This window comes from Neodiprion lecontei, chromosome 2 (genome assembly GCF_021901455.1).
Source record: "Neodiprion lecontei isolate iyNeoLeco1 chromosome 2, iyNeoLeco1.1, whole genome shotgun sequence".
NCBI lineage: Eukaryota > Metazoa > Arthropoda > Insecta > Hymenoptera > Diprionidae > Neodiprion > Neodiprion lecontei.
The window spans coordinates 37,748,484-37,775,497 of NC_060261.1; the positions used below are offsets into that span (position 1 = coordinate 37,748,484).

Here is a 27,014-nt window from a genome sequence, read left to right on the forward strand (position 1 = left end):
AACACACGCAGGTACAACCGGTAGTGAAATGTATGAATTGTATGAATCGTAGCTCGAAAGCTCTTCAGCCTTTTGTGCATCCGGTTAGGCAAAGAGAAAAAAAATGCCGCAGCTTACTCACCTCGGTGAAATGTCGCAGCCCTGTTGCATAAATGCGCCTAAGGAAAACCACAGGCTATTGAGAATGCTGAAGTCGTTCGCCATGCTGGAATGTGGCGTGTGAGGGGAACCGTGAGGGGCGTGAGGATGCGGAAGTCCAGGATCTCCTCTTGCCCCTGCCATTGGGTCATTTCCACCGTTGATTTGAAGGAGCCTCCATTCGTATGGCGAGAACCTGGGAGGATTCATCCCGTTACATTCATCGTTTAACACAAAGGAGAAGAATGAAATGTGCGTATTTTCCGAGTTAGAAAGAGATGTTAAACGGTGTGAACTCCGTTATCTAAAAGTGGAAATAATTTCATCTGTAACGACTTTCCATTAGTCACCTTGAGACTATGAAGAGGACGATGGAAACCCCGATGTAAGAGAATATGACGCAGACCCAAATCTCCTTGCTGAGAGGATTGAGGAAACTGAATACGCCAGGTTTCTGTTTTATCGGCTTCTTTATCATGATGCTGATACCCAAGGACATAAAGGGCTTTGTGAAGTCGATGACGCGTTCCCGTTCCGATGTTATTGTCATCGAGGCGATGGCGATATCCGCTTCCTGAAAGGATGAATTTCAAGATTACTTTAAAGTTGACCTGACCGGATATCGCGTCCACTAAGCACGTACTTCGTCAAGGAGTAATATCTTTCTCCTTTCTTAATAAGCACCTTACGATGGCCTGCCCGGCATTAATTCGTCCCTGTTTTGCTCTCTGAACTTATAAACCAACGCAGCGCGGCTATAATAACACGTAGAGTGAAAGAGGGCAGAAGAACAAGACTTCTTGAGCGTAGAATAGAATCGCAGAAAACGGCAAGGCTCAGCATCTCTGTTCTTGTAAGTAATTAGAGAAGGGAATTGAATAAATTTACATCATACGCAGTCGCGCCGCTTCTTCGAGAGCCTCTCATTGCCATTACCTTTGACCTTTAGCTCGCTTTTATTCGAAGCCGACGGTTATAACAGGTGTATAAGAACCGTTATACACGGGGTCGAATATTTGAGTGAAAAATTCACCAGCACATTCACCCTCATCATTCGATTCAATTCACTCGTCTAATTCGTTTCAACCTGTTCAACGGATTCGGACTCGAACCTCTTACCGTCGGAGTCAGCTTGCGGATTGCCGAATCTGCCAGCAGGGGTGCGCGGTTCCGAAAGCTCGAAGCTCTCTGGCGACGAGCCAGGGAAGAAGCTTTGAGGCTTGGACGGCAAAGCAGAGCCTTTGTTATCCACGTTCATGGTCGATAATCGCAGAGCTACCCGGTGCAAGCGTAGCTTAGCAACGGGTACCGCGTAGAAAATCCTTTCGCGAGTTCGCACAACGAGGTTCCCGCTGACCATGTTACGAAACAAAATTCTTTCGCAACGAGCAGCGTCCTCGTAAACAATATTAAAATATACTCTTGTCGAAATGACACCACCTGCTTTTTAAACGAAAAAATTACGCAACCGTTTAGATTCACTCTCGTACAGCACTTGACGATTCAGCCGTAGACGTGGCCGAGCGCGATCCCTGTATTTAATTGAAGTTATATTTGTAATTAATTGCGCGCTCTAGCGAGCTCATTTTGATTACCGCCAAAGGCCCGAGTCAGCTGTCAATTAATTCAGTAATTCGCTCGCAAAGTTGCTTTGACATTATTAGCAACGTGTACGACCGGTGATTCAAAGATTCTGGAGTTCGATGTACCGACCTTTCGAATCAGTTCGCCGACCATTCCGTCCCAGCCACCGTTAACGTCCGGATTTTCTGTCCCGTATTTGCCGTCCTTGACGATGCGCAGTTCGTCTATAAATTTGAATGAGAGACACGTGACGCACTGAGGGTGTCGGAGTGATCGATCATCGTACAATACTCACAAGTTATGTCGAGCTTCTTCGCTATCAGATCTGCGAGATCTTTGCAGTAGCCTTCAAATCGGTTATTTCCGGTTAGCGTTTCGCCCGGTTCCGGTTTCCGCAGCATGATGTACGGCTCCTCCTGCAATCGAGTATCAAAACTTCAAGGCTTTTCCTGCTCCTGTATTACGAAAATACTACATTTATCTCTCGGGATATGACCGATGGTCGTCCAGCCCCCCCAGCGTCAAAGGGCGCCATCAATCAGGGGTCAAAACCCTCGAATTATACGCACCACGATCGTTGTCACGATGTACGTCCTGTTCTTTTCGATCTCCGACTGGGGTCGAAGTCTCACGTACTTCGCCGCTATCGGCTGGAACCCAGCCTCGTCGGTCCATTCGGCAACCTCGAAGCAGAAGACGCGCGGATTTTGTTAATTGCTTATCAGGCCCACCGCAGAAGCGAGAGAGAGAGAGAGAGAGAGAAGTAGAAAAAAGTGTTGCGAAGAATTGATCGGACAGGGATTCCGTGGAAGCACGGCGTGGTGCCGGCCGTTCCTGTTCGAATCCCGAATCGCCGGGGTCGTCAATTATTCACCTATCGAAATGGCCGCTGCAATTCTACAAGGTATTACACACCCGCACCCGATAGTCTAGGTATAAGGCTGTGTGCGAGGAATCGCTGAGCCAGCTGCGATACGGCAAAATATCGCAGAAATATCGTAAGCCCGTGTGGACCGGACCCGTTGTAGTATTTCTTGCAGTTGTCAGTCGGACTGCGTGTACCTCATTTATAAACCCTATCTGGTGAACTTTGACGGTTTTACCCAACTCAGAAAGTAGAATATTTCATCCCCTGTCCGAGCTTTTTTCGCTTCCTCTCTCGCTCTTCCTCGAGCCGTGCAATGTATTGGAGTGAAAAAAGTTTCCCTCCGCCTCACACTTAGTCAGCCCTAACTGCTTCCGCGATTATTATAACTCACCTTGACCATCGCGCTATTTACGGTCATTTCGACAACGTGGAGGGTGTAGTTCTGCCGGCGGCCATCGTCGTTGAACCGAATTTCCCCCGTCAGACCCTCGATCTCGACCTGGAAATACAGTTTGTCATTGACAATTATACTCGTGACTGCTCGTTGGAAACTGTAATCGAGAACACGTTTTGACTTGGCGATGTTGTCGGGTTTCATTGGTTCCTAATTACGGCGAAATATGCTCGAACCAAAAACGTTTTATACACAGATTATTCACGCGCCATGTGACACAAGTCGAGCCTAAGTTTACTAACGTCGTAAGTTTGACGTCGCCTCGTTAGGGCTGTACCAAGAAGACGTCTCTACCCCAAAACTAAAAACATTAATCTTAGGAGCTTCGGGATACGCCTGAACTTTCCGACGGTTAATAAGCGTCGGGATTTAATTGATCGTCACAAGAATTAACCAATTTTATTAAATTGCTCAACGATGATTCCCGTTGCAGTTGTATTTTTTGAAAGCACCAGATGCACGTGCAACGGATACAACTTGTCACATTGTTTCGTGGCTTACCGTAATTCTGCCGATAAACTTGCGGATTGAAGGTGTAATATATTTATCGGATTTCCAGGCAGTTTCAATTTCCATAAGTGGAAGTACCGAACGTTGAACCGCAACGCGGTTTCGTTCCAGCAAAACCGAACCCAAATTACTACAAGTAACGCGACCGCTCAAGTTGGCTGGAACTGATTTCGACCAGATCTCTCTCGAAACGGTTTAAGAGAGTAGAAATAGGAGAGGGCAAGAGAGCGAGAGAGACGACGGTGAAAGACGGGCGCTCCGACCGGGGGCTAGTCACGTCAACTTGGAGAAGAGCAAGGCAGGCCGCCGCTTTGTTGGTTGGCAGGCAACGGCTGCCAGCCCGCACCTTGTTTCGCTCCACTTGGGCCCGGCAGGAACCGAACTCTCTAGCACTTAAGCACTAGCCTTAATTACTCGTACGCCAAGTCGAGGAGCTGAGAACGAAGATGGAAGTCAGGGCGTTTCGGTGGTTATTGACATATCGCGGTTGGACAGAAAGAGGTCTCGAGATGCAGCACGAACTCCCCAAAATTTCTCTCTCGCTTTGCCCAAACTTTTCGTCGCAAACTTCAAATTTATTTCAAAAGGTGTGCATACCTCTACCTACCCTATCCAACGTATCGGCAGAGAATCGTTGATAAGAAAATTCGGATCGTTTCGCCGGTAAAAGTTTGGGCGGCAGATCGGAGGAGACTTTGTAATATTCTCTAAGGGGCTTGCCGTTAAGTTCGGGGAGGGATACCCACTTCGGTCTGTGGAATCGTCGAATTCGATTTTCCAACTTTTCAATCCAGAAACCTGAATTCTCGTACTTCTTGCCTGAGTCGAAGGGATCCCGAAAGAATTCAGCCGGAGACTCGCCACGCCCTGAATCACCGCGTAGTCAGCTGCGAAACTGGATCTATTTTCATCTCCCCACAACAGTTCGTTCGGTTCATCTCTCGTTGCACGGACTGTCGTTGTTTGAATACTCGGCATTCGGATCAAACGGTACGGCGAGTCAAATTCTCGCTCGATGTAGAAAATACTTGGGATAACGGAATCTCCTTGAAGTTTCGACGCGCGCGTGTTTCACTTTCTTGACGGCATAAAGGAGCGGTACGTGCAGGCGCGCGTGTGTGATGTGCGAGTCCTGAAAGCCGGTTAGAATTCATTTAGACATCGTCGAGAAGCTGATCCAAAAGTTTGGAAGCCTCGGGGAGCGATGCCGATGAGAGTATCGGGTAGTTGTCAAGGAAGTCGAGAGCAGGGGTCTTCGGTGAGAACGATAGCGGAGCCAGGCGGGCAGTTGCCGTTTCTAAGAGGCTAGGAATTCCGTTAGAATTGAAAGAAGTCGCAATTACTGTCAGCCGCAGACATCGCGCTGGTATACCGTCAGCTACGAAACACACCTCCGGAACAGCGATCCTCGCATCTTCCCGACGAAACAGTCTCGCGTAACGTATATCGTCGAAGACTTCCGGCCCCGCGATATATTTCCTGGAAGTTGTATAATACAGTGCACCGGAAACCGTGATATCTTTCTATAATTCAAGTCTTATAGCCATAGAACAGTCGAGCGGCAGTCTGGCTCCCTTGCACCAGCTTCCTCGTATGCAAGAATGTACATATATGGGGCATTCCACGCCAACTCGGTAAACGGTTGACCATGACAGTTTTGTAATTTCACCAAGGATTTTTCTTACGTTAGTGCGACCTCTGCGAAACCTGTCGTAAAAATTTTCAAATTTTTTTAATCACTCGTCGTTATGCTATGATTTATAACCCCTTAGTAGTCAGGCGACAATGAGATTTTCGTGACACTTTTGTGTTGGAAAAAAAATTTCATAGACTTATCCTATAATTCAGCGACCTCAAAAACGATGATTTACCAAATCACAGTAAAATCGATGTAGTAAAAACATGTATTTTTCAAATGCCGACATATGTGTCACGACACAAAAGTGACACGACTTTTTTCTGCCTACGTGTGTGTCACTGACAGTCAAGGGGTTAAACCCATCTCAAAATCACCCAAATGGATTTTCATGAAACAAGAAAAAAAAAAAAACATCTGGTGTCCGAACTGAAACATTTTCACGCAAGATTCAGAGTGGGTCCTGGTTTTTTTCTATTTTTTAAATAATTTTTTCTTTCATTTTCATACCTGTTTAAAACCTATTACAATACATACCGCACCTCCGATTTTATTGCTGATTTTTTAAATTGTTTCTCCAGTTCTAAAACACACTCGCCATTTTTTTCAATACTTTCTCACAGATTCCGAACAGCTTTAAATCACGTCGCTCGTTCATTTATTACCTTTCTGAGATGCCTCGAAATCTTGTCTCCGTGTTCCCAGGGAGTCACCCATCCCTGGCTAGGGTTGCAGTCCAGCGCCCTTGTCGCGTTGGCCTGATGACCGCTCCCCGATACGCCGTTGCGTCTGACGTTGCTCTTGAACTGATCCGGCTTCTTGCGCAGCATCTTGCTGAACGCCTCGACGAGGACGAAGACGGCGTCGTACATAAGCGCTGCCTGAGCCTGGTGAGTGTGAATTATTTGCTCGAATACATTGGAGAAGGGGTGTAATACCGGAGGGACAAACGACGACGGAAACCGACCGGAAAGGAAATTCTGGTTAAACCGACGAATGAGCGGCGCTTCGCATAATTTTTTCTAAATTGAACAATTTCTACAGCTCCGTTCGTTTTATGAAAACACGCGCTCCGCTCCTTTTTTCACGTCGAGTAATTATCCCTTGTGGTATTACCGCACCGACGGTTACTCCATTCGCCTACATCAAATGCAGCAGCTCATGTCCGACTGTCTTAGGTATTTAAACAACGCTCTGCGGGGTTGTCAACGGTGTCAGTTAAAGGAAAAAACTAATTGTGAGTAAGCGTGATCGCGGAAAACGGATAAATGACAAGTAAACTCTGCAGTTTCTACGCTGCGACACTTTATACTTTTACAACCGAGGTTTATTTATTCGCTTTTAGCGGTTAAGCATTCTTTCGCCTTTCACGTCCAAGGAGTTTAGGTATGTACGTTTATAATCCTGCGAGGCGGAACTTTTCGAGAAAATTAAATCGAACCTTGAGATAGACAACTCAGGCGCTGTGTACGTACGGAAATGGACTCGCGACCGGCGCCTTGGGAAGTAGCCAGCTTCGAGAGGAACTCCTTGACATGGCGTCGAGTGGCGTCCACGATGCGAAATCCTGTGATGTTGATCGCCCCGTACTCGATCACCTCACTCTCCCAACGGTCGTCCATTATCTGATAACATAACAAGGGAATAACCCGCGTAAGCCAGGATTCGAGAAAATTCTACTCAACTTCCGCTTTTCGGTGTAGACTACGATATTATCGATCGCATCGGACAAGTTAATCGGACGTCTGACCTACGACGAGTCCCCAACTTTTGAATTAACCTTTTGAGTCACACGTTATTCTACCGAGACAACATTTACGAAAAGATAATATTCTGTGGTTTTTGGGGTCGCTCGTTATAAATCTGAAATACGATTTTGAAAATTCCAAATAGTGGATCTAATATGGTGGTCGAAAATATCAAATTTGATCGAATACAGTAAAGAATCTCTATGCAGGGGTTTTCAGGGTCGCTGATTGGATTCGCCGTACTAAATTTTCATAATCTTGTTTCATATTTCTAATCAGCGACCCCAAAAACTCCCGGATAGAGTTTTTTCTCCGGATTTAATCGAATTTGAAACTGTTGTCCGCCAGATTGGATCCGCCATGTTGAATTTTTAAAATCCGATTTCAGAATCGTAATTCGTGACCCTAAAAACATGTAATTTATTTAAAACATGTGTACGTGTAGAGGGGTAACTTTCTCGGAAATGAATTATGCCTTCAATTTTGACGAGTTTTTTCAATCAATTTGTTTCTAACAATAATAATTTACATTGTATCGCAATAATTACTCTCAAGTATTGAAAACCAATTAGTATAATATCAGAAATAGCAAAGAACCGCAAAAAAATATGTTGAAAAGTTCTGTAAATATACAAAAAAATGGATATAAAGTAGGTGATGCTTACTACTGTGACTAAAAGGGTCAAGAGAAAATCGCTCCTAAGTGAAAAAACATGAAGATTTTATTTATCGTCGTATTCTTTCCGATAGACTAATCAAGATCCCAACGATCAACTTGTAAATTTGGCATAACTGAGTCATTTCGTTGAATAATGATCGTTCGTTCAGTTTTTTGTACAATTGTTTTACAACCTGATGGGATTTGTATTCTCCCTGCTTTCGAAAATTGAACGGTACCGGTCCGACCCTTAAGTGCCATTCCGTTCTGTGTGCGAATGACCATCACAAAATAAACGTGAATAAAATGTTATTTTAGGCAATGAAATCCTGCGTCGTATTAGCATTTTATTATTTATACATCGCAATCTGGCTGAGAGGGCAATCTTGCGGTGAAATTTATATTGCAAAACGTTGCACAAGCATTCAGAAGAATATGCGCGGTATTTATTAGCACCGTTTTTATTTATTTTCCAGCAGATCGGATATTAAGCAATGTCTGCCTAAATTGACTCTGGTATATCGTTGTATTAATCAAACTTTGAAAAATAAGACAAGTACGGCGGTTGAGTTATTGATCAACTTTGGAAAGAAATCCCCAGGTTTACTCATGCCAACTTTCTTCCGTTCATTCTTATTTTTCTTCTTTCTTCTTTACTTCGTTATTCGTACACATCCGTGCTTGATTCCTATCAAGTTCCTGATCGTGCAAAGTGCAAACGCTGCGCTCTAGTGGTTGGTCAGTTTGATTTACGTCAGCATTTTCAGCGCAGGCTGATACTGGAACGGTAAATATTTTTCCCCGCACGCCAGCGTTGTCGGATCGACGATTTTTCCGGTGCGCGAGGACGAAGGCGAACGGAGGTGGATGGCGGGTGCACGGGGCAGGTGAAAAAGAGGGAGAGATCGAGCAAGGATGAAAACGTGGATGAGAAGTGAAACGAGAACGCGAAGGCAAGAGGGAAATCTTTTATAATTATGTTTGCATTCGCCTGGTGCTGTTGACAGATTTCATTTCCTTAAAATGTTTAATGTTTTAACGGTCTGTCAATATTAACACCGAGTAACTGACACACTTCGGGGGCATTTACGTCCCAGTGGTTGCCTGGTTGAATCAGGATACGCGATGTATGCACGCTGCAATTCGCGCTGAATAACCGGAGGTAAAGCCGGGGCCCTGAATCGCGTGCAAGGTAAATATTGCATAAATTCGATAATTAGTCGCGATGCCAAGCCCACGGCGGTACAGCGACGTATTTTACGTTCCGTGAATCCTCGGCCAGAATCGCTCGAGCGACTTTCGAAATTCTCGAGTCGGTATGCGCAATTAAAGAATCTGACCGAGAACGAGAACCTTCACGATCCATGAATTGCGTGTAATTAAAATTCCGTAATCTTAGTACGTAATCGCCTGTATACTAAATTTGTTCGAAACGTCGCCGAGTCCTCTGTGGTTTCTAGTAATTTGAGGGATCCCGCTGCCGTTCTCAAAGTGTTGCACGTTTGTGAATTCGAGGTGTCGCGCCAATACGCACGAAGGGTTTTGGCACGTTAGCCGTGGCAAGTGCTCACCAATCCGCTCAGGAGATAGTGATACGTCCTCTTTCCCAAGGCTACGTCTCTGACGTGGCTGACCACGATGTCCTTCGCCATATCGGTCGGGCAATCAAGGACCACGTATTTGTTGCTCCATCTGAAATTGAAAATAAAAAAAAAACCCAATTAACAAGCGACATCGTTTCTTTCTTCACGCTATTCCTGCGATCCGTACTGCAAAGGCTAATCGCGACTGTCAGAGGACGTTACCTCCGTTCATCTCGTTCCGCAATACTCCTGGGACTAGATTTTCTCTGTGTAATTTGGCCGAAATTTGACGTGTACCCGGCGTGTAGTCGCGTTTTATGCGCAGATGGATGGATGTACAACATATAATATATACGTGTACCTACCGAGAAGGAAAGCCTCGGGCGCAAACCTCGCCGCGCGTTCTGGGTTTCGCGAAGCTCGAAAACCGCAAGAAACTTGTCTCTGGAGGATCCTGCGGCTCGGAGCGGAGTCTACTTTGCAGTGAGCAACGCGGGGCGTAAGGTGACAAGAGAACAAGGGTGGACCAGAACTCGGGGACTGCGGGACGATCGTGGTCATCTACGAGTTCGCCCGCCCGCTCCGCGGTACGTATTCTAAACTGTAATAAACCAGCCTGTGCCGCACTGTCCGAGAGATATACGTTATTAGCCGACCAGCCCCGGGGCAGCAGCCCCCATGGAAGTGCCGGTGTACCGGACCGTGACAGATGCGGTTGAAATTCTCGAGAAACTGAAATACCGCAGCGCGTCCACCGCCTCCTGCGATCCAACTTGCGAAATTCAGATATTTCGGGGGACGCTGCTCCTCGCGAATGAGGTTTGCACATCCGAGCACTCCGGAGTCGGGAGACTTATAGATATCATTTTCCGCTAGCTGGGAGGGATTTATTATTTTCAGAGAAGTCGAGCCAATAACCGCCGCGCGGTTATTGATTGTGTTTACTCCCCGAGAGTCTTTGTAAGATTGAAAGTAGAAAAAGTTCTCATACGTCGCGAGATTCTCGATACTTCGGGAAGAGTAATTGAGGTTCGATTTGAGAGTGAGAAATATCGTCTGTAAGTACTTTTAAACTGATGTACCTATCGCCGCACCTTCGCGAATTTCATTTCTAGCAATGGATGTTTCGAAAGTGCTGCGGAGTTGATAAAAAAAATTGGTGAATCTGGGGGAGGACGAAGTGCGAGGTCTCTGTAACAAGATAAAATACGTCTGTACGTATTTTGATAACCTTAACCCCGAATCCTGAATCTCAAAGCGTTTCGCAATCCGAACGGAATTTTTTAAGTTGTTTTGTTTTTTACTGTGTTGAAAAAAAAATATATTTAGCATTATAATTTTCTCAACGTATTCTCATTCCAATTTGGCAATCAGTGCTTCACTTACCTACTCAATTCCTCGAGACTTCGAAGGAAATCGATCGCCTCTGACATGTTCTGTATCCTCTTTACCGTTTCTACTTGGAAAGAATCGTTGCCTGGCCTCAATCCTTGGTATATTTGCTGCAGTCTCAGGAGACCTGAAAGAAGGATCGAATATTGCTCGTAAGTTCAATTATAATGATGGACTAGGTTTATTATTATTGTTCTCCCTTCCGAGAGTTGGCGTGACGCTATTGATTCAATCTGTCTATTTTCGCATTTTACGATTCGGGAAAGGCAAATTGCGAAGGCAATTACTCGTATCGAATTCCAGGCGAATACCCCGTTCGCAAATAAAGCGAATGGTTAATGCTTGTAATGGGTTTTCAATTTTTATTACGCTCGTCAGTGCCGAACTTTTTCATCCTTGGCCACCCAGGCTCGAGAGAGCAGATTCGAAATTCAAAATTATTGCCAAATTTCAGATGTTCAAAGAGAAAATGATTCGAGTTCGTTAGGTTTTACCCTGCTTCGCTTCTGTTTGCAGAGTGGTTGAAAATGGATCATCACTTGGTGATGGTCTCGGCTATCTATGGGAAAAACTAAAAGCAGCACACTGACTGAAGTGGGAGTTGATGGAAATGAAACGGTAAAAATATTTCAGTCTGATGGATGAAAGCGGGAGGCTGAGCTGTATAATCAAACCGATGGGGTCGTTGAAGGTATTTTCATCCACGCTGCGAGTACAGCTACGTAAATGTATCCATCGTCCAATTATTGATCCGTCGAATCCGAGGGTACTTTGTCGTGTTTGATTAAGGGATGGTTTTGATACCGTTTTACTTCTCTTGTTACATAAAAATTTCGAGACTCAATACAGAGGAACGAGGTAGTAGCTCGTGAAAGTTTCGCAAGCGTGACAAGTTACTCTAATATCTGATATTTTAATAATAATTCGACACTTTCGCACCTTCCGAACCCCGGATTTATGATTTATTACTTCGTTCGCTCTTTGATACAACAACGCTGTCAAGTCTAGGAGCAAGTTTCCTCGAGCGAAATTCTCCAAATCCTTCACTCGTAACACTTTCAGTCGCAGTTCTGGCTCCGGTTCAACTGAGAATTCACGTATGTTTGACATAGACTCGAAACACACGTGAAACGTGAATCCGTCAAAGTGACCTATTCAAACAAAGTCATCATCCCTGTCGAGTCCATTTCTCAGGCTGGGTCTGCCCGTAAAGCAACGATTCGCCGAAGTGAAATATGCGGGGTGAGTGCTGGGGGTTATTTCCCCGAAAATTTATATCTTAAAAACCAGTAATCCATTTTTAACGAGCGATGGCCAGGTCATGTATTAAACGGGATTAATAGGGCGACGCGAGAAAAAATCACCACCCTCCTGTTCTTTGTAAAAAAATTCTCTTTTTACTCTCAGAAAGTGTCCTTCGCGTACGGAATCTGAAAAATGTCATCGAAAGTTTCTCTTCGTAATTTAAATCACGTATTATTACCAGCTGTGTATTTATTCTTTCGTACGTATATGTATGTTTTAAACCTACAACCCGACTTACTCGCCCAATTTCACTTTCCAAAAATGGAACGTATCAAAATCCGGTACAACCCTCGCATGCTCGGCCCGAGGGAGCCGCAGTACCTACGGTGGGCAGGAATTCGGGTCGTGCTGAAAGCCGAGGACCCATTACACCGCAAAGCGTAGGCACACTGCTTTAATTAAACGGTGTTGAACGAGCCTGATTTATTGAAACCGCCATTTGGTAGTATCAAATCTAGAAACGCCTTCCAATCCCCCCAGAATCTATGGTGCTCCACGAAACTCTGCCGTATCGGCTTTACGCGGTCAGTAGACGGCAGAAACTACCCGGAACAACATACTCGTATGTTAGCCGAAGTAGAGATCTAGAATTTTAAACACAGATTATTATTAAATAATATCCATTAACAATGATTAGAATCTTAGAGAATTCCAACTTCGACGTTATAAGCGCAATTTCGTCAAGGGTTCGAGTTTCGTTGGATTCTTTTTTTTTTTAACCGTAGCTTCTACCGTCTCGTATTATTAATAATTACACATCAATTCTTGTTAAAAAATTTCAGACTGCGGTAATAAACAAACTAAATATTTCTTCACCGAGAAATTTATGGTAAACAGTGTTATCGACCTCTTATAGAAGATTGAAATTGACTTGGTGGTATTAATTGAAAATAAAACTGCTCAGAGGTGAAAGACGCACGTGCGCCATTTGATTACGTTCACCACCCGATCGACCGAGCGCTTATTACTGCTCGAAATGTGCAGGTATATATTCTCCTCACGCGTAGCGATGCTCAGAGGAATTATTCGGAATTTCTGAGCTATCGGCGCAGTTAAGAATTTCTCTAAAATTTTCACCATCGGTTTATACGCCCACGCGTATTTATGCCCATACATGCAGACACACTCATACACACAGACACTCGTCCTCCTTCTATCAATATTCAGTTCGCATTCGTCCGAGCACTTCTCGTTCCGCGCTCTTTGACGCCCCGATCTTTTCCCGAGATCTTTATTCGGGTAATCCCCACTTCACCTCCCGCAATCACCATCCAGGTTCTCGCTACCTCAGGATGAATTTGCGAAAACAACAATAAGCCTAGAACTCGCAATTCACAATTTTTACTCTATTACATTTGCCTGTTTCCAAGTATAATGTCACGCTATATATTAACAATAAGAAGGGTGCGACACGGCGAGTCGGGCGGGTTGCCGGGTGGATGGGGAAAATGGATTTCTGCAGGCTACCGCTTTTCCGGATGGCCTCCAGCCCTAAACAGTTACCGCAGTAAAAGACGCCGGGCAATAAAACAACTGCAGGGCTGTGTTTTCCCATCGGGAAATTGCGAGTATCTAAACCCTGGGATTATACCGATGCTGTTACGTTGGACGACGAAACAGGATACTTTTCTAAGGATGTGGCCAGAATCCTCATCCTCTCCTGATCAACGAACAATTTATTCTCTTTATTCTTTCATTATCGCATTCAGGGTTATCGAAGTCGACGAGTTTCGCCCCGAAGCGTGGTTATTTTCATTATATGTGGTGTAGTCATGCCATTCGTTCGGAATCATTCCATCCTGTTGCGGTGACAGCTTGTCGCGCGGTTTCAAACTGACGGATTGCCCGATCTTGTTAATGCTCATTTCATGACCAGATAGAGTGTTCAATCATCGGTACAATTCACCTTTTGACTTTTCCGTAGGAGTACAGCCAATTTCCAGCAGTAAAATCATCTTTGTTATCGATCGTCCAGATCGATACGTTGTTCACCGGGCCGATGATGTATTGATAATAAGAAAAACTTCATTTAGATCTTGTTAAAATGTAAGAACTAGAATGAAATGAAGATTCAAATATTTCAAGTCTTCATATCATACATGAATTTATACGGGTGGCACGATGGTGTATTAATAACTTGAGTTATTCTTACAATCACTCTTAGTCCCTTGCAGCTGTTACTATTATTATTACTACTACCATTATTATTAATGTTGTTATCGTGGTATATCAGTATTATTACAGGTCTGCAAAAGGGTGCAAGTTACGGTACGATCGTTGTATATATATGTATATGTATATACATATAACGTTATATATATAGGTGGGTAACACCGGCAGAGCCCGGGACTCTGCGAGAGTTACGACAAAGGAAGGTTACCGGAGATGGCTACCCGCGGTACTATACCAACACGTACACACAGAACCCTGAAATATTGAACTGGTAATGGGATGCCCCGTATGATACAGGGGGTGCCGATCCTCGCTCAAAATAATCGTCCAACTAAAAAGGGAAAACAGACAGGAGAGGTAAAAAAAATCTCACTACAAACAAAACCAGGAGTGCAAAATGGCAAACGGTATTAGAATTCATTTTTTACTGGCTGATCAATCTCGTTAGCGAAGTTCGACAAAATTTCATACGAAAATGAGATTTATCTGCGTGTAAGTAATTTATGGAAAAATTAATGACCAGAAGAAATTTCAGACCATCAATTAAGTTAGCAAAACTGTGGATTCAGGAAGAACGTCTCTTGGGTTTGAAAAATGATGACTTCTTAGGGTGAAATTGTTCGGAAATAGATTTTTCATCCGTACCATGATACCGAATTCGGTTGTTTCGAACAAGAATAATTAAATATATTATAAGTCATGAATTTTTATTACGACTCTTGTTCAGATTTCATTCAAGAACTTGCCACCGATGTACCTGCTGCTGCGTATACACCGCGTAGAGATGTAGTCACCGCTTTTGTCAATGAGAGTGTAACGACGCTGGAAGTTTTCAACGGGAGGTGAAAAATAGAGAAAAAATGATCCCGAAGGGAAAAGTGGGCAGGCTGCTATTCCCGGGGAGTAGATACAGACTGGCGGGCGGGGTGTTGCGATCCAGAGTCAGTGAATCACCCCTCGTGTCGTTGAGGGTCGATGCGTCTGTGGTTACACTTCAGTGACATTTAATTCGTGCCCCGCGTGCTGCAAACATTCCTACGTCCGAGCGTGTCACCAAAACGCGGTGCTAATTAGTGGCACTGCTCGTTTTTCGTTTTCCCGGTGCTGCCCTTCGTCCCGCAATGGCATTTGCGCCGCTCGTCACAGCAAAACCATTGATAGATAATAGATGTAGGTGTGGCAATATGAAGGGTGGGTTTTTTCGTCAAATTTTTCGAACGACAGAAAAAAAAAAAAAAGAAACTTTTCGCTTATTACTCGCACGCCTGTGAGACGGGGAATTTTTTTTTTCTGTAATAAATGATAAATTGCCTGTGTCGAGCGAAAAAGTGTTTTTTCCCCTCTTTTTCTTTTTACACTTCCACTTAATTCGAGGGTGCGAGTTTGCGGAATATCATTCAAGTTTATCAGAACGCGAAGAAAAAATAATAATTCTCAAGGTTCCAAGTCACCGCCGGAGGTGGTGGACACATTCTTACCAACCTACCTGCCTATCTGCCTCGCCAATTATTATACCGCTGTAACCTTCTTCATCCTTCAGGCCTGTAGCACCAGCCTCTGGCATGGTCGCAACTTTGTTGTAAATTGATATTAATTTTCAGGTCGTATATCATCCCCGAGCGGCGGTACGTTCAGATCCCGCCTTTTCGGCCCCCCTTCGACCTCCTCGCGGACCATTTTCACCGTTACTCCCGATCTCCTTGCACCCACGCGCCACACTGAGGACACTTATTTGATCGTTAGGAATATTTAGCTCGAGGTTCAAAAGTAACGCGACATCGACCGAACTTTGGCTTATTACTTTCTTAAGCTAGCTATAAGCGTACCTCTACACTCTGCGGATTTTCAAGGGTGTATAAATTCTAATTCGGGTCGGGAAAAAATTTTACCTCGCGATCAGATAACTGGGCAATCTGCTCGCGACCTCTTACGCATCGAGACGTCCTTGCGAATCTTATTCAACTAATCTACTGCACCACTACGAGTAACATATCCGACATACTTGACTGATACATAACTCGGCGTAATACGGTTGCATAACTTCCTGTTTATATACACCCCTCTGTTTCGAGGGTTGTAAACAATTCTCTGTTCCGCCCTTAGTTCGAGTCTCGTAGGAAGGGGGCTGCGGCTTCTCGGTCTAGTGCCTGAAACCCCATAACCATGCCAACGCGTCGGTACGTAAAAATATTCAACATTACACGCATCAAAAAATGGCAAAGCGGGAGCTTTTTACTGTGAATTCGATTCCAGCAGTTCATTATTAATGCTTGTTTACAAGGTTCCTGGTCAGACTTTTCAAATCATTTGCAATAGAGCGTCAAAAGTATAGCGTGGAATATTCTATATAGCCGATAGAGACGCTCGTCAGTTTTTGTAAAAACCGTTCTTCTGTGGATTTCCATTTTTTGATTTTTTTTTTTCTATTTGACGTTGAATATTGGGGAGGAAAGGTACAAGCTAGCTCGAATTTTCAAATTCCTACGCTACGAGTGGCGCCGACCTTTCAAGTTGTGAGTTAGATTTTAATTGGATTGCGTCGGAAATGTTGGTTTCTATAAGTGAAAGAAGGGGAAATTGAGAAAAGTCACCTTTTACTTTTTACATCGGTCGCAATGCCGTGCCGTGTAGTTGCCGATGAATCGAACCCCCGGACAGGAGAAAATAAAGGTGAAAGGCAAAGAGAGAGAAAGAAACAAGTCGGAACCGTAGAGGAAAAATGAAAGTTACAGTCCGGCTTTGTCGCGGTCTACGGATTAGACCTTAGCGAAGCGAAACTGACCTTATTTGCTTGGTGACCCAGCCTCGGGGCTGCCGGTGAGAACAAGAGACGAGGGTTGGACTGATTAGCGCGACTGTCCCGGTGTTCCCTCCGGGCAATTCGGAATTCTCTGACTCCTCGTAGCCGTTCCTTCATGGAAGTCTTATCAGTCTGTCTAAGACGGGATATTAGCTCGGTGAGACAAAAGACTTGAGAAATTTCCTACTTTCTTGCGCCCCCTCATTTCTCACCCTCGCCGATTTTTTTCTTTTTACTTTTTACTTTTTCTTTTTACTTTACTTTTTCATTCTCTCCAACGGTATACGCGTTCCCCCGTCGCGGTCGTGACGAAAGATTGAAATCTGTCTTCTTTTCCCCGCTTCAATAAAGATCACGTGATACCTCGGTGTAGCGTCAACGATATCTGCCAAATAAAAAGCTCCTCCGTCCTCGTTCATTCCCCGTTCACCCCGCAAGCATTCAACATCTTCCGTGAATTAAAGGGAGTCGACCGCATTTGAATTCAAAAATTTTTCACTGCCGTGTTTGAGTCGGGGGAGGATCACGTTTCACCAAGTTACTCTTATATACGAGCAAACTTCCGCAGAGCTGATTTATGAAGTTACCGAATTATAATTTGGCATAGAATTACGGAGGGAAATTCGCCATCTACGCAATGAAAATTTTACCGTCCTCTCTCTCTCTCTCTCTCTCTCTCTCTCTCTCTCTCTCTCTCTCTCTCTCTCTCTCTCTCTCTCTCTCTCTCTCTCTCTCTCTCTCTCTCTCTCTCTCTCTCTCTCTCTCTCTCTCTCTCATTCAGTTAATATCCTGTACATCGTATCGAATGCTGCGTTGCAACGGAATGAAATACGCCGGGGTGGATCCTGACGAGCGACGACAACCGGTGATAAACTGGTTGTCCATGGAAGTTGGGATCTGAAACGCGGAAAGCTCGGAGAACGCATTACGGAGAAGAACCGGGCGGAGATCGGAGGCACAGGGATTCTATCGTGCGGCTGCCGAGGACGGCAAAGACGCACCTGCTTCCCTACTCTCCGGTTATGAACACCCTTATCACTAGACCCCTTTAGACCTCCCTCCAAGGTCCCTCCCACCTCACGGTAGACAGAGATCGATCATTCCTTTCAGCCTGTTGTCATATATATATATATGGTTATACCAAGAGATATCTCAAAGCACCGGGGATCCCGTCGTAAACATCTTGTGATGTGTACGTATTCTCGACCGATATTACATTTTTAAAGCATCGAGATTGCTTCCGGAGATTATCGTATTCAGATGCATCATCCTCATCATCGTCAAACGGAGAGATCGCGCTCGTGTTAACTTATATGGCATCAATTTAACCGACGCGTTTTCTGCCTGACCGGTGATTAACGTAAAGTAGCTTCCTTCCCTTTCAGGGGTATCAAACATTGCGAAATTTCACTGCAGAACGTCCGAGAAGGGGTGAAATTTGAGATTTGATTTTCAAAGGACGCTTAAGACAAATGGCCGGCGTGTACGCTCATTTGTTACACTGTTATTATCCGTCAACGCTTCAAGGTGTGATCTTTCAATAAGAGAGCGCCATCACTCGACATCGCGAGAGGCGAGTCCACCCGTATTTCAGTATTCCAGCACCCTCGTCTGCTCGTTGAACTTTCGTTCACCGTTCCCCATCCAGGCTTCTCCAATTGTCGTCCGGCAGACGGTAGTATTTTCTGTCCAACAATTTAACATAATGGCAATTTCACCGAGCTCTGGGACCCTCTTGTTCAGATTTGTATGTCACGCCAAAATGCCTCGATGCACGTATAGCTACGAAGTTCCGAACCGTCTTGAGGCACGGACAAAATTATTTTCAGGTTCCAGCGGTTCTTGAAAACTCGAAATGACCCTCCGAGGTCTCGCAGACTATCTGCCAGGCACAACGGCCCAGAATCACCCTTGTGCTCGACGGTACGACGTCGTTGCTGCAGGTATATACTACTCAGGGAACGGATGTAGGTCAGCCTGAGAGAGGGTGCAACATCGTGCTGGCGTATGCTATGTGTCAATTTGAGCGTAACACTGGAGTAATTAGATGACCGCGTTCTCCCAGCTTCGTCAAGGGTTGCGGGTGAGATATATATTTAATCAGTCGATAATATCGTATGGCTTATATTATCGGCCATAGTGTCAGGCGAATTTGGACTACTCGATTGATTTAAGTTCGTCATCGTCGAAAGTAACAGAGCAGCTGTCTGTGAACATCCGTGTTGGACACGTTGCTCGAGTGTACGAAACGGAGCTGGATAAATAATCAACTGAGTGCAGAAATCATGCTGTCAGCTATATTCAAGATGTCTTGTCTGCGACTTAAACCTATCACTTGAAAGTGTTGATAACAAACCGTTAATTAACAGCCAGCGGAAACGTTCTCAGATGCTCGATTGATTGTCAGATCGGCACGAGACGATCTTTGGGTAAAACCCAGTTACGTAACTCTTACCAGAGAAAACATGGCCTCGTATCTATCGTCAAACGTTATGATGTCTCGTGTAAGGACCTTGCAACGAGCTTACAGTCACGTCACGTGTGCAGGCGAACATAGTTGTACGTATAATAGAGGCGTTCATTAAGGAACGCAACGCTGCTCTCGCAAGTCTCAAGAGGGTTTCAGGGACCTTCGTTGAACGTCTCGCCGTGCCGTCTGGTGCGTCCGCGGTCGCTTATCTGCACTGCGACCTTTTAATTAGTCGACGAATTCTGCACCTCGCACGTTTCACGCCTCGCATTTCGCGCCACGAAAATATTCTAGGCCTATAGCTTGCTGCTTAGAATTAACGCGGCAGTAACTCCTGCCAGTGGGGTGGGGGGAATTCGTCCTTTCGAATGTACAGCGAAGCGGGAATGGTATGTCGCAAGTATGCCGACCGGGAGTCGTGTCGGCGCTGTGCCCGTTCATCGGATAATTGAATTGAAATTGAAATACTCTGGGTCCTAATCGTAAGTTAGGGTGGTAAATACGCGCGGATTATATCTCGGCGTGATGACAGAACGGCTGTAGGCAATCAGGGCGGCGATTTAATTAGGGACAACATCGACCTGGCTAAGTACGTCTAGAGTATAACCGGGTATTGTTTAGCGTTTAACAAGGCTTCATAGTGTCGGTAAGGAGGCTCCTAAGCGCCTCGATCGATCCTCGCGAGTTGTCGCGGAAGTTTCGACACCGAGTGCTCCTCGATCCGAAGCCAGGATCGTCCGCCGTTGCGCGGAACATTCGACGAGTTAATGGAGGTCTTCTAATCTGCCGAGTCGCGTCAAGAAATCAATTCGAATATGTCTCGGATCTCTTCAGCTCTTGAACTGATTCTGCTCAACGGCATAGCCATCAACTGTTGATTGAACCAAGACTCGATAAACTGGGTGAGGATTAATTGCATTCTCCAGAGGCAGCTCGTCAAGGCCGGGACCTCGAGGGATAACGTCTAACGTTCAAACTACCTCGTGTCGAATGGAATAACGGTCACGTACCGTCGTGTGTGCGTTCGGTAGAATTCAAAAAAGTCCAGTCGAGGATTCCGACCACCGCGGATCGGTTATGACTGATTGCGAGCGAGTAAAACGCGTGTGTTGCGGCTTTTTTTGACGTATGTACGAATATCGTATCTTGAAATGTTCGGCACGTTCTTGAAGAAAAATTACCCCTACGAAATCGCGTGCTGTACACGTGTCCGAAGTGATTCGGGAAACGTGAGAGTGGGTGAATTTGTCACTGCACCGCACCGACGTCTCGATCTATCACTTAGATCTCAGTCAGTGGAGTTATGTTTTCCGTGAAAAATTTGCTCGGTTTTAATAGCACATAAATGAAGGGAAGATTTTCTCATTTCACGTAATCGTAACGGATTACCTTCGAAATGAGGAATGCTGTTCACGGCATGTACGTGGAGTGGATTTGGCCTTTCGAATCTCATACGGTTGGTGAAAAACATTCGGCAGAATTGAATTAAAGTGGAAGCAACCCTATATCCTATCCACTCTTCCCCTGCGGGAATAAAGTTTAGAGAATCCGTACAACCCGTCGTTTAGCCCCGAGAAAATAGGAGGCTTTCCGAGAGTGTTGATTAAAGCGGAGCTTCGACTTACCCGGCGAGTTTTTCAAACATCACGATATTTCACATTCATGAATTTTGACAGTTCAATGTGCATTTTTTGGATCAAAAAGGACGGCCTAATTTTATTGTAGAGCCATTGGTAGATTCGAGTAACTCTCGTGTGAAATATAACTGGTCTGTTGTTATTTCCGAGGGCTTAAGCGACGGCATACGTTCAAAGGGTTTGTTTTAATCAATCGAGCGAATGGCTCTTTCGTTAATGGGGAGTTGATCCGCGCGAGAGGGGAAGAATAATGCTCTCTATTTCTCTGTCCGAAAAACGAGGGTTAAAATCTGTGAACGTAAAAATAGCCGCGAATCTGAAACATCACTTGCCCACTTCACTCCTTCACAATTCATCTCGAAAATGTTCATCATTATTAACAGAGCTTTTTTATGTTAATTTCGAAATAACGTGTCAGTTAAGGTCAAAAAATACCGAGCATACGGAGACAAAACATCCACATGTCACCCAAAACCTCAAACTTTTGCAGCCACACGAGAGACTCTGTCGTGATACTCTTACAATATTCATGTTTAAATAGCTCCTGGCTTATTGTACGTTGGGGAGTGGAAAGGGCGACGTTATTTGCAGGTGGATTTCGTTTTTCATCCTCATTTTACTATTTATTATACATATTCTATCAGATTTCAAAGCGTCCGGAGAAACATCCTTGAAGTCCGTGGTTCCCGACTCCGGTCACGCCCGACCGCAAATTGAAATTCTTGTTTCGCACGGCATTTATCATGTGGTTCTACCGTGGTCGATCTTCGGGGTTGTTTGGCTTAGCCCCGGGATCTTGGTTGGCGAGGGTGTCGAGGTCTAAGGGGCAAACATTAATTTACCAGGCATACTTACCGGGCGAAAACCAGACTGAGCTGAGTCTCACTGATCCATGCGCCGGAAAAGCGATAGTTCGCAACTTCTAGCTAACTATTCGGTACATGAAGAGCCGATCAATTAATTGAATCGAAAGCTTCTCGCGTCAAGTAATATGGTGACAATGATGCTGCAGTACATCGGCTCTGGTCTTTCTCTCGTCGTCCGACGGCTTATCGTCTTGAGCTGCGTTCACTTACCGGGTAGGTAACTTATCTAATAAGATCGTGAGTTACTGGCGACGTGGGTGTAGTTTCTGACGTGGCGCGAAGTGACTATGAGACCTAAGACCAGTCAACACTTTTGGATTATCCCGATGCTCCTTCGACATTCCATTTGGATTCTCCATAGTCTGACTTCCGTGTCGTTGCACATTACGCCACATAAATTTAGGTATGTAAGCCTCTCATATAGTCGGTACATACCAACATGGACCCAACCAACCCTCGATCGCGCATGGCCACTGAGGCAAATGGACTAAGCCTGATTGAATTAGGGCCATTCTGTTGAGCGCTGTGTCGCCCAGATCTGTCGACGTAAGTTTCTTTTTGTAAGGAGTGTACAACGAAGATCGACTACTTTCCTCCGGTCCCAGCTGGTCAGTTAAACACATGAGTTTTCGCGATTCGAGGATTTTGAAATATTGATATCGCGATAAGATTGATTAAATCCATTTGCAGGTACATGATTCGCGGAAAAGAGTTTCAAAGTCTAATCACGTCAACACTTGAGATACGAAACCATATCAATGTAAATATCAACAAATGCACACTAGGGTGGTTGAAAAAAAAATTTTTGTTTTTTGATCCTACCACCTCAAATGTTTGTCATCTGAGAAGTACCTATTTTCTCTTTTCTGGTAAAAATTGGTAGTTTTCAGATGACTGTAATGTGCGTTTTATTGATGATAACTATGCTTTGATACAAAGGTTTGGAAAGCTTAAAGAATCAGCTTCAAGGACTCATGCATAAATTTCGAAAATTGGAATCGTTTAAGAGTATTTTAACTTTTAACGAAAAGTGAAATTTTTCTTATATTAAATGAATGGGAAGTAAAAATTAAAGTAACGACTTGTTAGACTTGAGCTAGAGAGCTCATCTTTTGGGAGGATCTTTTTTCCTTCTAACACTAACGTCTTTGGGGGTAAGAATGAAATTTTTTTTTTGTTTAATCCAAACCACTCTAACGCACACCTAGCACCTACAAACATGTAGAGCGACGTGAGATCGACTTTTCGGAATTCCCAATTACTCTGGGCGTGATGCTGAGTTGTATACAGAGTGGCAGAAAACGCTCGGGCGATGAAAAACTGTGAGAATTGTATTTGACAACTCACGAAATTTTACCCTGGCTCGTGAAATTTACCGAATGTAAATTAATTCAGGCGTGAGGATAACGGCGCGCTGTTTGAACGGTTGAAAAAACAGTTCATTCAAGTCTAGTTGTGAGGTCTCGTGTATAGCTGATATATGTCGTCAGCACATGTTCCAGTATTTGAAAACGCAATTTGAGTTATCATACCCCGCTATGTCAGCTATATTCGGCGTTTATTTCATTTCTAACGTTTGCTCTCTCAAGTCGAGAATTTACTTCTATCTGACCAGCATCACAAAGTTATGTAATGCATTTTTCAAGTAAAGGAAAGCAGAACGCTTACCCTTTGGTATGCCTGTACCTTGTCTTGATCTCATCAACCTAATTCTTACACCATGGGTAGAAAAAAATGTGCGTTCAAGTACCAGAAACCAGTCTGACCTGACACACCTTCTCCAATTCTAGCACCACCCCTTCTTTCCACTCATCATCTACCGAGTGCAGGAAACTGTTGAAAACAACGTTGTTACCCAAAGGTTTATGGACAGCCTGGTATAGCATAGTAGGATTGGATGAACGCGGTCTGGCGTTACGTCGAAGTTTGGAAAACGGCATCACCTTGAACGCATCTAAGAAACGAGACGGGATGTGAAAGGATACGGAGTGTGGAAAAAAAAATACGACGCGAAAACGCGGGTGGAATTTTTGTGTATGCATTTTCTTTATTCTATTCGTAGGGATAAATAATATAACTAGATGGTTTTATCTGAAGCTCCGCAAACGCTTTTCTCAGCAATTTTTTTTCTCCTCATTTTTCATTCGTCACCGTCTGATCGTTCACGAGTGAGAATAAAGTTGCGTTACTGGAATCGGCGTCACTTAATTAAACGTACGGTGACAAAAGACAAAATAAATAGAGTCGACATACACGTACTTAGAATAGCAAACTAGAGAAAAAAATTCAACTGTAGGATACCAATGGCGATAGCATCTCTACTATTTTATGGGATAGCCTTCGGATGGTTCACGCGTGCTCCCCGTTACCGTTTTCCTGATGAAATGTTCTCAAGCCTTGTGGTTTTACGTGAAAATATACAGGTTTCTTTATCTTCTGAAGGCCATTGGGGAAAAAAGTTAACTGCACCTTGCCGCTGATGACGCGTTCTGCAATAAATGATAGATATCTAAACTCGATGTCCACGAGTTTCGAAGGTTCTGCGAAGCCATGGCTGCGACATTCGATATCTACGCGCTTAATGCATGTGTAACCAAACAACTCAAATTTGATGCACCTAGGATCTGAAAGCATCACGTGAATATTAAGCTTGAAGCACGTGAAATAATTTGCTTGGTTGTCTTCTCCTCGTGCAGTTCCCGTTGTATAACTTCGAGACTCTTTCCTTCGGTCTCAGGAACGATTACATAGATGATCGCCCACATGATTGTCGTGAAACCAGCGAAGACCCATAGGGGGACCTCTATGTCGTAATTGTCCCAAAGAATCTATAAGTGGGAGAGAAGGACGAAGGTCGTAAACACCGGAGCACATAAGTTCGAAGAGTGCTGGCAGATTTGACTAATTATCTGATATACGTTCTCTTGTACATTTCAAACGAATAACTTTGATATGAAAATAACATCGCTTTAAATCGCTTATCCGCTAATTATTAGATTTATGGATTAGCGTCCTCAAATCATGCCTTCGGACGTGACCAGGATAACGTAACAGCAATTTCAGACGACGAATGTAAACCCAGTTGATAAACGTGAAAAAATGAGAAAGGTACTACTAACCTGGAACAGCTGGACAGTAACGACGCCCAAAATGGCGTAGAAGAGCGAGCATATCATCGCCGATAGAGCCTTGACGTTGTCGGGAAATACTTCTCCCTGATAAGCGTATGCCATTGAGTCTAGTCCGAGGGCGTAGAATACAACATATCCCACCATACAGACCAGCGGAATCCAGTTGACAGAGTCAACCTCAGCCCCGTACTCTTCGAGGGTGAAGTACAGAGCGATCGCTGCCAAGAAGAAGGCGGTGAACGGAGCTGATATCAGTAGCAGAGTGCGTTTGCCGGTGAACTTGACGATGGAAACGCAGACCCATCCTGCTACGACTAAGCTCAGACCGGCACCGATCACGCTGAAGTTCGTCGAGATGTTGAGATGCGCTCGTTTGAATATCTCCGCCTGGTACGAAAGGACCGGCACGTTTCCAGAGAGCATGAGACCGCTGAAGCAGATGAGGGTGATCCTTAGAGCTTTTCTGTTACCTCGCCTCGATACGATTTCACCCGCATTTTTCCAAATGCTTTGTTGCTTCGTATCGTCATCTCTGTAAACGTAACGTTTTATTTCCTCGAGTTCGTCCTCGACGTTTTCCTTGACGAGTGACCATTTCAACACCATCTCTGCGTCGGTGATCCTTTTGTTTTTCACGAGATACATCGGTGACTCAGGCATCCATATGAATGTCAGGAGAAATATAATCGGCACTGAGAGGCAAGTCAGAGCCAGTGTCATTCGAGATACGTAGAGACCAATCGCATAGACAACCAAGGTCCCCACATTTATCATTACGGCAATCGTCGTGCTCATCGGTCCTCTCATTTTCTTGTCGGCAACTTCACCGATGTAAATTGGCGTCACTGTCAGCGTTATACCGGAACCAATACCAGCTAAGAATCTGGCTAAGTAGAGCACCCAATAATTCGGTGCAAAGGCTATCAAAAGCCACGCCAAAATTTTCGGCACTGCTGAGCAGACCAGCGTCCATTTTCTCCCGATTTTTTCCATCAAATAGAACGCGACGAAAGGTCCGACTGCTATGCCGACATGCAGAAATGCTATGATCCACGATATTTGACCGCCGGTCACCGATATATTCGAGTCTTCGGATTCGAGTTCCGGAATGGACGGTGTCGCCCATCCGTCTTGGAAACCATTGTCAAACATAACAAGTGTACCTGTCGCAAACGTGAGTAGTTGTTATCGATTTTTTTTCTTCTGCCCGCAACCGTAAAATGCGACTTATTTTTTGTTCTCTGTGATATGCCAAGTTTCCAAGATCATTGCAGATACTTGTGAATTTGTCCACGACAAATTGAATAACAAACAGTGATTTATCGAAGCGTGAACAAGTGCAGGAAATACGACGAAGAATGTCATACTTACATGTTATTGCGATTAACATCTGACGAAACACAAAACTACTGTTCATGGCTCCGGGATCTCCGAACTTGGGCACAGTAATAATAAGGTTGGAAATCTATGGAATACCTTCCGACGCGTTGTACGAATTAATGCTTATATCAAGGTGGAACTCAACCCTGACTGATGGAGACAGAATCTTAGACTGAATTGGATTGCCTTGAAGTACTCATATCGTCAGATGCAAAGTAAACCTGGTGATTGTATCGGCGAACTGGTTAACTGATTACTGATTAAATAGCAATCGTGATTTAACAATGTCAGTAATAATCCGATGAGATGCATGAATTTGAAATCACAAAGGTAACGGGAATATTGCACTAAAAGACTACCAGTAATAAGGCGGTGCTGAGCGAACCGCTGTAGATCAATTAATGGATCACAAATGTTTGAATCACTGTTATTAAATCCTCTTTCCAAATAAACTGAAGACGCTCACATCGCTAACCTTGGAATGACGTTTTAGCGACTAACGCACGCCATGGTGCGTGGTAATCTGTCTTTCCGGGAGCTATCTACTTCATTTCAATCAATCAGCGTCGGTATAGACAAGTCGATATTGTTGATTGATCACAATTACTAATTCTTATCGTTGGAGTAGCGATTACATTCATTATATCGCCAATAGTAACGGTGATATTAAGAACGCGTCCAT

General features: G+C 44.4%; 2 protein-coding genes and 1 long non-coding RNA gene across 6 annotated transcripts in view; 1 reads left to right on the top strand and 2 right to left on the bottom strand.

The window, feature by feature from the left end:
- The window catches only part of LOC107216470 (glutamate receptor 1), a 157,882-nt gene that overhangs the window by 9,682 nt on the left and 121,186 nt on the right, over window positions 1-27,014 (bottom strand). For both annotated transcript variants that reach the window (XM_046730559.1, XM_046730560.1), the window contains exons 5-14: window positions 10,566-10,698; window positions 9,168-9,288; window positions 6,666-6,815; window positions 5,856-6,077; window positions 2,982-3,089; window positions 2,292-2,405; window positions 2,018-2,138; window positions 1,852-1,946; window positions 489-712; window positions 122-334 (exon numbers count right to left, since the gene is read on the bottom strand). In XM_046730559.1, coding sequence (XP_046586515.1) covers window positions 122-334; window positions 489-712; window positions 1,852-1,946; window positions 2,018-2,138; window positions 2,292-2,405; window positions 2,982-3,089; window positions 5,856-6,077; window positions 6,666-6,815; window positions 9,168-9,288; window positions 10,566-10,698 — 1,501 coding nt within the window. The remainder of the gene's footprint in view (window positions 1-121; window positions 335-488; window positions 713-1,851; window positions 1,947-2,017; window positions 2,139-2,291; window positions 2,406-2,981; window positions 3,090-5,855; window positions 6,078-6,665; window positions 6,816-9,167; window positions 9,289-10,565; window positions 10,699-27,014) is intronic.
- Window positions 1-27,014, top strand: part of LOC124292752 — a 156,215-nt gene that overhangs the window by 4,451 nt on the left and 124,750 nt on the right. The window contains exon 2 of the long non-coding RNA XR_006902658.1: window positions 5,896-6,080. This is a non-coding gene — a long non-coding RNA (uncharacterized LOC124292752). The remainder of the gene's footprint in view (window positions 1-5,895; window positions 6,081-27,014) is intronic.
- On the bottom strand, window positions 23,870-27,010 carry LOC124292751 (facilitated trehalose transporter Tret1-2 homolog). Of its 3 annotated transcripts, XM_046730568.1 has the most exons (4): window positions 26,324-27,006; window positions 24,941-26,115; window positions 24,439-24,649; window positions 23,870-24,310 (listed from the first exon to the last, which is right to left on the bottom strand). In XM_046730568.1, exons 1-3 carry the CDS (start codon window positions 26,367-26,369, stop codon window positions 24,455-24,457), a joined length of 1,416 nt encoding a protein of 471 aa, XP_046586524.1. In that variant the 5' UTR covers window positions 26,370-27,006; the 3' UTR covers window positions 23,870-24,310; window positions 24,439-24,454. The 3 variants fall into 3 exon arrangements, with proteins under 3 accessions (XP_046586524.1, XP_046586525.1, XP_046586523.1); XM_046730569.1 differs by lacking the exon at window positions 24,439-24,649 and having other exon boundaries at window positions 26,324-27,010; XM_046730567.1 differs by having other exon boundaries at window positions 23,870-24,649.

Excerpts from the sequence above, each read along its gene's own strand:
- LOC124292751 (XM_046730568.1), bottom strand. The coding sequence starts at position 26,369 with ATGAACAGTAGTTTTGTGTTTCGTCAGATGTTAATCGCAATAACAT. Across the intron at positions 26,116-26,323 it reads GATGTTAATCGCAATAACAT|GTACACTTGTTATGTTTGAC; the intron begins GTAAGTATGACA and ends CGTTTGCGACAG. Across the intron at positions 24,650-24,940 it reads TTACTGTCCAGCTGTTCCAG|ATTCTTTGGGACAATTACGA; the intron begins GTTAGTAGTACC and ends TCCCACTTATAG.